The sequence below is a fragment of the Glandiceps talaboti genome, chromosome 5, assembly GCF_964340395.1.
Source record: "Glandiceps talaboti chromosome 5, keGlaTala1.1, whole genome shotgun sequence".
In the NCBI taxonomy this organism is placed as follows: Eukaryota; Metazoa; Hemichordata; class Enteropneusta; family Spengelidae; genus Glandiceps; species Glandiceps talaboti.
This window is the reverse complement of record NC_135553.1, coordinates 15,277,501-15,292,086: the sequence shown is the minus strand read 5'-3', so window position 1 is coordinate 15,292,086 and position 14,586 is coordinate 15,277,501. Positions and strand designations below refer to the sequence as shown.

The following is a 14,586-nucleotide window of genomic DNA, read 5'->3' as shown; positions in this document are numbered from 1 at the left end:
AAGGAGGGGGGGGGGGGTCACTCAAAAACTGGGGAGTGAAAGGGGGGTTACTCAAAAACTGGGAAGTGAAAGGGGGGGCTACTCAATTTTTTTGCTAACAACACACCTATATATACACGATTATGCAAGTTATTTATTAACAGTGTTTTTTCTGTTAGAATTTTTCAGTGCATATTGCATATACATAGCCCCTATGAAAATGCATACACATCTGACATATACATGTAGTTTCTGAAGCCAGTACAATGGACCATAACAATCTGTAACACAATTTGATCAAACCGTTACGAGTACATTGAGTTCTGTTACATGAAACAATTAAATCATTAATTGATAAAGTAGTAAGGAATAACCTGGTTAAAGAAATAAACAGCTGAAGCCACACAGGAGGGCAAAGTCTGACCAAATAGGATCAACTCATCTAGAATATCACGGTGTAGATTATATGCCAGTCAGTGAAAGTCTACCAGATACTGGGATGCCATGGTAACTTAGTGAGCTGGAAATCTCTGACAGGTTTCATTGCACAGATATTTATAACTGGTAAATACTGATTAAATACCATGTAATATGTATGTATGTATGTATGTGTGTATGTATGTATGTATGTATGTATGTATGTATGTATGTATGTATGTATGTATGTATGTATGTATGTATGTATGTACGTATGTGTGTGTGTATGTATGTATGTATGTATGTATGTATGTATGTATGTATGTATGTGTGTGTGTGTATGTGTGTGTGTATGTATGTATGTATGTATGTATGTATGTATGTATGTAGATGTGTGGGGGGGGTGTGGGGTGTGTGTGTGTGCGCGCGTGCGTGCGTGCGTGTGCGTGTGTGTGTGTGTGTGTGTGTGTGTGTGTGTGTGTGTGTGTGTGTGTGTGCGTCTCAACACTCAACCTCTAGTGTAATGTTTGTGGAACGCCATTAACAGTTATGACTTTAAAATGGTATGTGTGTGTGTGTGGGGGGGGGGGGTTACGAAAAAAATTGTGTCAAGGAAGGGGGTTACGAAAAAAATTTCAAGTCAGGCAGGGGGAGGGAGTTACTGAATTTTTTTTCGGATTTTCAATGCAATTCCTCTGACCCCCCCCCCCCCCGGTAATAAATATTGACGGCTCCCTAAGGCCAATTTAAAAAAAAAGTTCTCTGGTTCCAGTTACCCGACCCCAATTAGAGAAGAAACCAAAAATAGAGACCATATGGAAAACAACAAAACACAAAACTACCTGAACTACTCACATATAAAAAAATATTTAAAAAAAAATAAAATAAAAAGTCTAACTACCCCACCTATTCTAAAATTGAATGTAATCGTTACGCCTACGACGACATCATCCGATGATGATCTGATGAAGTCTTAGTACGCCGATCCCGATCCGATCTGTAAAACCACAGACCCTACACGAAACGTGTAGGATGTATTTTAAAATATAGACCCGATCATACCATTGGCTGTTATCAGTTATACACTAACCCATGTTTAGTTTATTCACTGACCCGTCTTGATGCAATAAGCTCTAGCTTCGGGCTAACAAGACTGTGATTGAATAATCATCCGAGTCTTTCTCATTTAACCGTTGGGGGCGCTATAGAAACTTATGACGAGTCTTTCGGGGAATTCCCTTCGCGTCAGTTCACGGAAGTATGTAGTGGAATATTTCATAATACAGTGTTTGTGTAGACTCGACTGTTTACAGACAGTGGCGTTTTAGTTACGAGGTTGTTCTTCTAGTTGACATTTTAAGGTAGGTAAATATATGAAACATTCAATAATAACATTCATAATATCTTCTTAACCTGACAATTCGATCACTGTTCCAAACGATTTGTTAGTACTTTGACTTGGAGCAAGGCTGCCATGTATATGTATGTATAACATGTATGTATAACTGTTGTCATGTCCATGGGTACGGTATATACAATCAAACGGCAAATAACGTATTAACGTTACAGAACAGTGTGGATCATTTACAGAATGTTACTGCTGCAGACAATTTTTTTAATGTGATATTTGTTGTTTTATATACCGATTTTTTACCTATGAGTAACCTTCTCTCGCCTAGAAACAATTGTGTTGAGTTTCACTTTCGCTCCGAGCGCATACTACATTTCTGGGTGGCTATATTACTCCGTGATGATATGTGCATCGTTGCAAAGGTCAACCAAGGTCATGTGAAGGCAGTTTCAAGCAGATTGAATATTATTGCTGATAGTTTTAGTCAGTTTATATAAATAGAAACTTTGCCATGAGCTATTCATTTGTATAGTATCAGCAAATAATGACGAAAATTGTGAGATTTTCACAAACTGATGTCACAAAAGCTATATGGGAGTCGGATGACATCACAAGACAGTAAACACGCTATATGCAACGTGTATGTCAACCATAGACTTTGCCCTCTTGTTTGTATGTTATGAACTAATTCACACTTTTTCCATTTTTAAGAATAAGAAATGCACAACGAAAGTGTAAAGAATTTCAATTATTGCTTTTGTAATCAAAGTTTTTGCTGAAGTATTTATATTCAGATGTTGATGTTTTTTTCAGAAAGAATGGGCACTGCTGGTTCCAAACCACCACAAGATGGCGCTGCTGCAGATGAGTACCCAGTTGAAAAAGAAGTAAGTACAAGCAGAGGATTATAGCAGTGTGTTTACCAAGGAATGTATGCATAATGCAGTGCATGCATGTGTGTATGCATGTGTGCATGCAAACATCTATGAATGCTTGTAACATGCCTATACACACACACAAAATACATACATACATGCATGCATGCATGCATGCATGCATGCATACATACATACATACATACATACATACATACATACATACATACATACATACATACATACATACATACATACATACATACATACATACATACATACATAGCAGACAGGCAAGGCATGCACGCATGCAAGCACGCATGCATTCACGCACACATGCACGCATGCACGCACGCACGCACGCACACACACACACACACACACATTCATACATACATACATACATACATACATACATACATACATACATACATACATACATACATACATACATACATACATACATACATACACAGGTTTGAAACCTTTTGCTTCTCTTTAAATCCACAAGATGGCGCTGCTGCAGATGAGTACCCAGTTGAAAAAGAAGTAAGTACAAGCAGAGGATTATAGCAGTGTGTTTACCAAGGAATGTATGCATAATGCAGTGCATGCATGTGTGTATGCATGTGTGCATGCAAACATCTATGAATGCTTGTAACATGCCTATACACACACACAAAATACATACATACATGCATGCATGCATGCATGCATGCATGCATGCATACATACATACATACATACATACATACATACATACATACATACATACATACATACATACATACATACATACATACATACATACATACATACATACATACATACATACATACATACATACATACATAGCAGACAGGCAAGGCATGCACGCATGCAAGCACGCATGCATTCACGCACACATGCACGCACGCACACACACACACACACACACACACACACACACATACATTCATACATACATACATACATACATACATACATACATACATACATACATACATACATACATACATACATACATACATACATACATACATACATACATACACAGGTTTGAAACCTTTTGCTTCTCTTTAAATCCCAATATTTAAATTGTAATGATTAGTGGGTTACTTTACAGCTGTACATTTAACTTTGTAATGGTTATTGTAAATTCTGACCCTATTTTATGACAGGGTGAATATGATGAAATCAACAAAAGAACAATTGGAAAGTTCATCATTAAATGCTGCGGTAATGAAGGCCTAGGCGATGAAGAAGATAATCGCTTGAGACGTTTACTCCAAGGAGCTATCAGTCACTTAGAGAAAGAGAAACCAGATGTGTGGAAAAATGCCGAACTGACAGTGTATGATAAGTATGCAAATTGTTACACAATGAAAGCTGGCATGGGACAGTATAAGTTTCTAGTACACCTGGACGGCCGTGATGAAATAGAAGTCATCTGCACCGACAAACCAAGTATGTCACAGAAATTGGCGAATTGGTGGTCATCATCATCTAAGAGTGACAGCAGTGATAAGAAAAATGGATCCACGTCTTCAGCAAACAAGTCAGACGCCACCCCTGCTGCAGCTCCAGCAGCAACAGGACCTGTAGCTGCTCCGCCACCAGACTCTGCTCCCAGCACAGATAGTGGGCAACAGTCAACACAGAAGGAGAGTAAATCTGAAGAGAATCCTGGCAGTCGTGTCTAACTAAAGTTGAATAACTAAATCATTGTGTGATCAAGGTTCTTAGTTGATGGATCAAAACATCGCATTCGTTTCCAATTTATCATTCTAAAGTAACTACATTATTGTACTGTCCTGAAATGTAATGATTGTGATTTCATGTATTTCAATATTCAAACCATATTTTAAAGTTATATAATCACATCGGCATTTATCACTATGTTAATTGTTCTTGAAATACCACTAGTATGTGTGTGCAACAATGCAAATAAAATCACTAGTAACAATGTAATAATGTCGCCAATAGAAACGGTCAACTGTCAAACAGGACTGTACCAAGATGAAATAAAATTCGCTTTATGTGTGAATAAGATATTCCTATAAATATTTGCATTCAATCACTTGTGTTATCCCACAGGGGCTTGGAATTGACCATATTTGTTTACAAATATTTCTTTTTGTTTATTGGTTACTTTCACATTTTTTATTTTTATTTTATTTTTTTTTTTTGCTTTTTAAAAATATCTTTTCTCTACAAGGGGCCATGTAATAAAGTGATGATTTGAAAAACTGGTGTGTCTTTTTTCAAAATGTGTACTTTTGTTGGTGTAATAAACAAGCTTTACTATGACTAACTTGTTAATTATTCATGAGTTAGTTCTACTGACTGCCCTCAACCTCTTCCTCTTCCCCATGAAAAAGTGAGTGGGGATGAGGAAGGGTCACTGGTTGAGGGCACTCTGTAGAACTAACTCATAAATCATTAATAAGGTAGTCATCGTATAGTACACTAGTTTATTAAAACCAGCAAAAGAAGCAGTTAAATTTGATTGAGAAAAAAAATGTCAGTGTTTCAAATCATTACTTTATTACATGGCACCTTGTAGGGAAAAGGTATTTTTAAAAAGCCAAAAAAAGTAAACAGTAAACAAATATTTGTAAAAATAAAATAATTTTTTTACAATTCCAAGCCCCTGTGGGTATACCTGTATATGGGCATCAGGAATGAACTTTGAACTTTGGCATTATATATATTAATACTTCAACAGTAGAAAATTATTCAAAATAATTGAAATTTTCCTAAGCCCAAAACCAATATCATATTCTATGTCAACTTTTGATTTTGAAACTAAAATTATAACAGGGAATCAAATTCTTAAATCTGTTTATGACAATGTAAACCAATTATGAATCAAAGGGTTTGTTTTAAATCAAGGGCTATTAGTAAAAGTTTAAACTAAATAACCATTAAAAAACATTAGAGAAGTTTACTTCAAAAACAAGATGTATTTTAATTATTTTAAGGTTGTTTACATAGTAACAATGAAAGCATTAAGTTTCCTAAAGTGGTCATATGGATGAGGATTGGGTATTTATTTTGGATTTTTAATTTATAAAAGTTTTATCATGGCTTCCTAATTGAAATATCAATGTGAAACAACATTGACCAAGTCTGTGTTTGTAACTCAATAAATTGCAAATGTGTGTTAACTGTTTGCTATGTACATACAATAATAAACTATTTACACATTTTTTTTTTAGCTTTTTGCATTGTATTGAATGGTAACACAGACTTGGTCAATGTTTTTTCCCCATTGATTTGTCAAGTAGGAAGCAATTGTTCTATAAATTGAAAGTCCAAATAAATACCCAATCCTCATCCATATGATCTCTTCATTTTTTTTATTTTACATTTCTGTGATAAATGTAGGGAAAAAAATGAAATTATATTCTGTTCTCATTTCATATCATTTTCATGTTTAGAAGATACCATATACGCATAGTTTTTATATCGCATATACCATTACACAATATTTCCAAATACATTTTCATATTGTTAAATACAATGGACAATGAGATTTAACTTAAAACAAACACTGACACTTGTCCACAAAGTAAACATAAATTGTTCATGGTAACCATATCTTTCAAACTCCAGAATCAAAAAGTCTGTATTTTTCTCCTACTTGCTTTGAAAAGTAAACCCCTTGGCATAATACCAATGCAGCAAGTAACTGTCGCAAATCATCAATAATCAGTTTGTAGAACTCTTCATGCAGAGCTTTGTTATGGCAATATTGCCATTTAGTGAGTGTTTATTTCCAATATCTTTTTCACAATGTGACAAATGGCCATTTAGACTGGAAGAGAAATCAGTAACTTTAAGTGAGTCATTTGCAGTTGAGAATTTTCGAGGTTTGTGTGATGCCTGTCATGGAATCAAGGCTCTTTAATAATTTCATTTGTACATTTTACAACCAATTCAAAACATGCAGCGAATATGCTTGCTATGCCTGACATCACTTTCTTTCTTTCCATGTCAGTACTAACATATAGAAAAATTCACAACATACAAACCATAACAAGTGAAACTGATTTTTTGTTGACATTCTTAAAACAACTTTGGTGATATTCAAGCATTTTCAAACAAAAGTTCTCTTCATAAACAATATCAAATTTTATATTTGTTAAGCAAAACCATAATTTGCAGAATTATTGATAAATAAGTTAATAACATCCATAGTTTGTAGTCGTAGTCACTTCAAAAACTAGATTCCAATAAAGTAACTTCATTATTGCTACTACGATATATAAAATGGAGTCGGGTATCAATTTCTATTCTACTAACATACGTAGTGTTAGACACTTTTCATTAAAGATTTTGAAAGATATTTTTTTTAAATGTGTAATAGAATATATCAATATGATATAAAAAGACATAAGTATACTAGAATAGAGTATTCCATTAACAAATATTGAGGTCATTTGTACAACATAGTGTTTGTAGTTTTAAATTTTATTGAAAGTCGCTTTAAGCGTGGCAGTGTTATTTTTGTTGTGTATAAATATGTATAGAAATGTATAATTAAATGCTGCAGAATAAAATTATACTTTATTGATTGATTGAATCAATACATGGGGTGTATTATAGCCTTTGTTATTGTACAGATAATGAGCCTGTATGTATGTATGTATGTATGTATGTATGTATGTATGTATGTATGTATGTATGTATGTATGTATGTATGTATGTATGTATGTATGTATGTATGTATGTTATTGTATGTATGTATGTATGTATGTATGTATGTATGTATGTATGTTATTGTATGTATGTATGTATGTATGTATGTATGTATGTATGTATGTTATTGTATGTATGTATGTATGTATGTATGTATGTATGTATGTATGTTATTGTATGTATGTATGTATGTATGTATATATGTATGTATGTATGTATGTATGTATGTATGTTATTGTATGTATGTATGTATGTATGTATGTATGTATGTTTGAAAATGGCATTTCATGATCAAAAGATGATAAAATTCATGTATTTATAGATGAATATAGTATTTTTCTGAATGGAACTATAGAATTTCATGAACAAAGACTGTTTCTATTTCAAACAAAACTACAGAATGGTAATGGTGAACATTTCAAAATCACGTGTTCTTGAGAAAAGTTTACATCAATTATGTTATTATATATAGTTAATGGTGAATTTTTGACAGCTTGAATTAGTTGTTTTATTACAGTAAAATCAAATTTTTGATTAAGAGAATATATACGTACACCTAATAACTTTTACATGAAAGTGATCACGATAAACTTAACTGTACATCTGAAATTTGATCACATAAATCACAACGAATTCATTAATTTCATATTTTATATTATTGACTCATGATGGTTGAATGGTCAATTAGAATGGCTGGTGTGGAATCTGCAGGTTGCAGAGCCGAGGCCATCGCTGCTGCTATTTGTTTCTGAATGACTAAAGCCCTTGGGCAAGATTTGAACCATGATGAATATTCCTCAATTAACCCAGCTATATACTGGGGACCTGGTAGGATAGAGGTTGCAATGTGAATGCTTTAAACATTAATACATAAGTGCGCAAGACAATGAATGAAATAACGAAAAAGAATGCATGAAATGTCCAACAATAAAACTCCTAATCTTCAATTTCTAGATACAACTGCAGACATCAGACCGTGGACGAATGGAACCTTTTGCAAACAGGGAAAGTAAATAAATGAATTGGATTAATAACACTTGGCTCAGCATGTTGGAAGAGCAGAGACGTGTGGTACAAACCATGGTTTGATAAGAACAGTTGTCTCTTTATGTGTATGCCAGGGGAACTGGAAATTTGTTTGTGAAAATGAATTGATATGCAAAGTGGCCATAAAACTGTTCTTATCAAATGATGGAATGTAATACAAGTCTTTGTACTTCCAACATGTTGTGCCAAGTGTTATTAAAACAATTCGTTTGTTTACTTTCCATGTTTGTAACAGGTTCCATTCGTCAACAGTCTGATGTCGGCAGTTGTATCTGTAACCTCAGATATTGGTGGTCTGAGCTGTAACACACAGTTATTAGCATTATAAGCTACAGTGTTTTGCACATTACTGATCACTCTCTCAAATGTATTTTTTGTCTACGTGAAGTAACGTTATCACTCAATCCCCAATACAACATAAATTTGTTGCCAAGTGTTCATGAAGGTGACGTCCGTACTTCGAGTGTTCATTTGATTTCTTATTGGTTTCTGAGTGGCTGTCAAACAGAGAGAATAAACAGTAATCTGCAATGAGTTGTATATATCTAGTAAACACTCGAGTTTGCCAACTGTGAATATGCATGTGTTTGAACAACCACGTGCGACTCCTGCGTTCACACCATGATACAGTATCACCATGTACAACATCAAATATTTTGTAATCACATTCCGTTTGTGGAGTTCTATCTACAGTTTTCACAAACTTGAATGCATTATTCTTTGGTTAATTCGCTTCTACAATAATTTTTTAAAATTATAATTTTAGAATGAAAGTAAATGTAAAACTTTTTTTTTTCAAGAGTAAATGGGTACAAAATACGACCACTTTTAACTCTTGTTGAAATGAAATATATTCTTGTCTATACTTTGGTGAATTGGAAAAGAGTTGGACCAGTCAACGAGGCGCCAGTGTTGGCAGACGGTCCACTTTTACCGGAAGTGCCATCGCTAGTGTTACTTGTCCCCGATGACGACCTGGTGAGTACAGATACCCATTTACGTCTGACGTCAGCACTTCTTGCGCAATGGAACACAAATATGTAAAATCCTTGAAATGCTATGAAAGTAACGAACAAACACTGTAAAGAAACAGAGGAACATTCAGTAAATTCATTATTTGATGTGTATCTACGAGTCATAGCATCACAGACTTTATCATTTATAACAACATGGCGGTATAAGAATTACCTCCGTGATAACAGCCATTGGTGTTTTGCTTGGGTGGCAAGTTTTCATCTGAACTAGGGAGTCAAATTTATATCAAAACTAAACATCCGTGGCAAATTGCGGCCACTCCTTCTCAAGACGCGAACACTGCATGAGACATAAGCAGTAATTCCCTTTTTGCATTTAGTTTATTACCTGAAATATTATCTGCATAGTTTGTAGATCTTTACCAACATTGTCGTAATTAATCACAGCAAAACCACTGAATATCCATGCAAGGCCTAGCAACACTAGCATAGCAACAGCTCCGCGAAGTTGATCACCGATACCAGCACTTGGTGCACATCCAGCATCTAATAATGACATGAGATACAAAGAAACCCATTGCAAAATCTGAATTAACCATGGTGAAGTATCTTACATTTGTATCTAAATCATTTATGTCAATATCTCATTATCTGCTAGTTCATCTGGAATATCAGGTCGATTGACCCCAGTCCATTGAATAACAATGGCGGCTGATTGGCGGGTGTACGACACTTTCTCAGTCATTTTGAAAAAAATGTGAGAAAAGTTATCAGTTCAAACAAAAATTGCGGGTTTCATTTTGAACGTGTCATTAAAAGTAAAACTGAATCTTTCATTGTAATTATGCATAAGCCTAATTGTAAAAGGGACGTAATTTCCCAACATACGTATGATTTCATTGCAAGTCTTCATTTGCAAGGGATGTCAGGGTACAAATATGACAAGGACGTCGTGGTTCACGTGTCTGTTTAACCGTATCTTCAATCCCAAACGACAGAGTGACCCAGAATCGCTGGTTCCAAGTAACAGTATAGAGGGTATCCCAAAGCAATGTACTGGATGTACGAATCACGGTGACAATTTGCTAAATATCAACAATGATCGTCGATATAATGTACTTTCACAGTATATTCTGCTTTTTAGAAATCAATCATAAACCCAAATCATATAATCAGATACAAAGTCACTAGTGCCATTATGAGTACGACTGTGTAAAGCTGAGCGACTTACTTTTGCCAGGCTTTGATTTACGTTTAAGTACTCTCATCACCATGGCGAAGACAACACTGTTGCAAAAGATGATCAAACACATGGGTAGTAGCAACACGAAATACAGTGTCTTGGGAGGAAGTTGACATCTACAAATTGTAACAACAACAAAAAGAAATATATGGTACCTTTAGATCATATTCAAAGACTTGCTGATTGATTGATTGATTGAGAGAGAGAGAGAGAGAGAGAGAGAGAGAGAGAGAGAGAGAGAGAGAGTGTGTGTGTGTGTGTGTGTGTGTGTGTGTGTGTGTGTTTGTATTGTCAAAAAGTGGGATTGGAAGCCTAGAAAAGAAAAATTTGAGAAAGTCTAGAACAGATAGCAACTAATTTTGAAAGATCACACTCATTAAACCAAGTAATACATGCAGCTTCTTTGAAAAAAAAGATAATATATGGTTATTATAAAGATTGCTTTCTTTCATAGTCTATGGACATGCCAGTTTGTGTTTATATTGAAATATTTGCAAGCCTGAATGAATTACGAAGTAACATACTAATTATAACATGCAGGGCTGTTTTATAATATATTATTCTCCTGAAGTCTGACTTTGTACTTACGTAAATACACAGCCCAAATCTGGGGAATAGTACCCATCATAACTTGTAATTTCCCAAAATAAGGGAAATGCGACAATAACAGCAGGCATTACTGAAATAGATGCATTTAAAACGTCAGAGTAATACATTGTACAGACCTATTATTAGAAAGCTACAGAGGGGAACCAGTGACCAAAGTTAAGTGACTTTCTTATGGTTTTCAAATATTACTATCCTCAGATTTTCTTGACGTCACCAATGACATAAAACGTAAACGTCCTAAACTCGATTGTTATCAATTATCAGAATCATGTAATACGTAAAGAAAAAGTGGTGCGGCCCATGATCCTAAACATCGGAAATCATATTAGATTTTGACGATTGTCAGCAGCCATCAATCTGATTACATGTAGCACCATTAAATGATGTTTTTACTTACCCCAGGCAACTATTCCACACTTTAAGACGAAATGGGAGATGTAAACTGTAAAGACTTGAATTAATGATAAATACATGTTCAATCCTTCGATGCCATTCCACATTAGAGACACCAGTATCAAATAGACCCTCAGAATGTTTGCCAATCGGCAGCCATGTTGGTTTTGTACAAATGGAATGAATACCAAGAAAGACACCATTTGAAGAAACAGAGCCGTGCACAGATTCAGTAAGATTAGTGTTGGGCGACCTCTACGAAGGTTTCTGTCCAAAAAAATTCACACAGTGACGTGTGTTATGTCAGTTTAAACTAAATATGATATACAAACCGTCGCATTTTAACTTCAAGATGTAGGTTGTGGTCAGAATTGTACTGAGGTCAAAATGTTTAAAATCTCTCAGAGTTTACATATATGGGTCCAAACTACTCTCCTTCACTATCTACGACTTAGTATTTGTGATAAAGTTATAACCAGTTGCAATTAAAACAACAGTAAACGAGAAGTGTTTGCACTCCTACGTGTGGCGTGTTTGTGTTGCACTTTTACTCGCTAGCTACTCTTGTGAAAGTACGTTGGCCGCGAAGAACACCACATGGACTTGAATGTGCAAATATACCTCAAGTACACCATATACTTGCACTCACGTCACGCATTCGTTTGGTAGGGTCATTTTGTTGTCACAGAGAGGGCGTAATTTTTGTAAATTATATAGCTGTTTCAACGAATCTACATCGAAATTCTAATTAATTGATCACATTTTCAGAAAGCTCCAATTTCAAGCTCAACAGGGGTGTCATAAACATGGTTAAAATGAAAATCATTGAAATAATCTTTTTGACTCGATAAACAATGCTGACGTACAGTACTCACTTAAAGACAGCGTATGTCAAGAACGTGATCAACAGACTGACGATGGAAATACTAAACCCGATATAACTGTAAATAGATAAGGCTTTCACATACGGGAACCCCTGTCGATAAGAAATATATAATAAAACATCAAACCAGGAATGGCAAGAAAACTTAAATTATCACATTCAATCTACTACCTAAACGACACTTGTAATTACAGTATAACGTATATAATTTCATATAATTCCCTATTATACAATGTAGTTGCCTTCGTTCAGCCAAGGAAACACGAATGACCTAAGGGGTTCTGTCGTTACGAGTCGGTAGAATCCTTCTTTTAGTTCAAATTGACGTTTGCAAACTTGTAGTATTATAGCATGTACAAATGAAAATGGAACTATACTTTTACACTTGATATGGATGCTATAAACGATTGTGGTACATAGAGAAAACGCTTTATTTTGTGTTATGGGGTTGTAAATATGTACAGTTTCGTCTGCAGTTTTTATGAGTTCACAATATTCTACGGGTCAAATGAAAATATCAATATTTGACAACCTACTACATTAACGAATACATCTATATTTGTCATAAAATGGGGTATATATTATTATGACGGGATATCAGTTCACTCTAAAAACCTTTATAATGTACGGAGATGTGACGTCATTACTGTAATCTTAGACCACTGGAGAATAGTGGTCCGAGCTGTAATGCAATGTTCTTGGAAGCGAGATATGTAATATATATGGTGTGCGTCTGTACTAGTACCGCTACTTGCGATGGTTTGCTAAATAGTATAAACACTTTGCTGGGGACACATGCGTTTTTTATGAGCAAGGCAACATTAGAAGTAATTGGATATGAGATCCTTATCCAAGCCATCCAGTCATCCCTACTGTGTGCTACACATACAGCACACACACACACACACACACACACACACACACACACACACACACACACACACACACACACACACACACACACACACACAGTCAGATACTAAGATAAACACTTATGTAGATGTTGAGTAAAGTTGTGTGGCTTCATCAAACGTCAATTTCTCTGTGTATGTCTTAGTACCTGACTGTGTGTTTGCTGCTATTGTGTCAGTCAGTGGGGATGACTAGTCAGCTTTGATAAGAATGTCATATATGATGTTGTCTCACACATGATATGAATAAAGGGTTATGTGTCTCAGCAAAGTGTTCATACTAATTGGCAAACCGTTGTATATTATAGGATGTACTGTAGGCATTAACAACGTCTTACCAAAAACGTGAACCCACCATCAGTTGGAATGGGCATATTATTTTTCTGTAAAATACAAAACAAAATTTAAGTATATTGTTAGAAGAATGTGAAGACTTTATGACAAATATCATGCATTATTTATAACAGAAAAGAGCACATGTTAGTGTTATTACAATCATAACTGCCCAAGAAACTTTGATGTCCCCTCCTCCCTCCGCTTTGTCGTACCCCCCCCCCCCCTGACGTACCCCTCCCCATTGACGTACTGCTCAAATGAAACTAGATATATATCTGACATAAAGGAACTGGTTGTATTTTGTATACAATCTAATTCATCAGTCATCAATGATTGATTAAAATATTCCCGTAATTTTGTTACCATAGATTTTAAGTCAGCGCGGCAACCGAATGTCTAACCGTCTGTCAGAACCTGAACAAGCCCACAGACAGACGTGTCTGAATACGAATATTTTTAATACAATTTAATTTGAAAGTACATGTACACGAAAGTTCAACCGCTGTGGAATTGTGGAATGCAAAGTATGTCCATTACATTAATATTCTGAGAAATACTTTGACCTTCTTTACAGGTGATAGAAAGCGTACATGCAAATATCGAATAAGTATAGATCGATAATGTCATGCATTCCGCGTATTGGCCACTGGGTAAGTAGTGCACACCTGGCAATATTGTTAAAAATGTTGTTCAATATTTTTTGGAGCACCGTTTCTAGGACATGACAAAAGAAGACGGATAAAATAATTCAATTTGGGTTCATAGAAAGCCTCACAGTAGCATAAAATCGATTATATTATAAGTACTTACATCGTACGTATTCACGAGAAGGTAATAATTCCCCAGTAAGGTACATCTACATAT

At 35.0% G+C, this 14,586-nt stretch overlaps 1 protein-coding gene across 1 annotated transcript; it reads left to right on the top strand.

Moving 5' to 3' along the window:
• The first annotated feature begins 1,713 nt into the window (after positions 1 to 1,713).
• On the top strand, positions 1,714 to 4,853 carry LOC144435820 (uncharacterized). Its single transcript, XM_078124454.1, has 3 exons — positions 1,714 to 1,757; positions 2,565 to 2,634; positions 3,804 to 4,853. The coding sequence occupies exons 2-3, from the start codon at positions 2,566 to 2,568 to the stop codon at positions 4,323 to 4,325; spliced, it is 591 nt and encodes a 196-aa protein (XP_077980580.1). The 5' UTR covers positions 1,714 to 1,757; position 2,565; the 3' UTR covers positions 4,326 to 4,853.
• Positions 4,854 to 14,586: the final 9,733 nt, after the last annotated feature.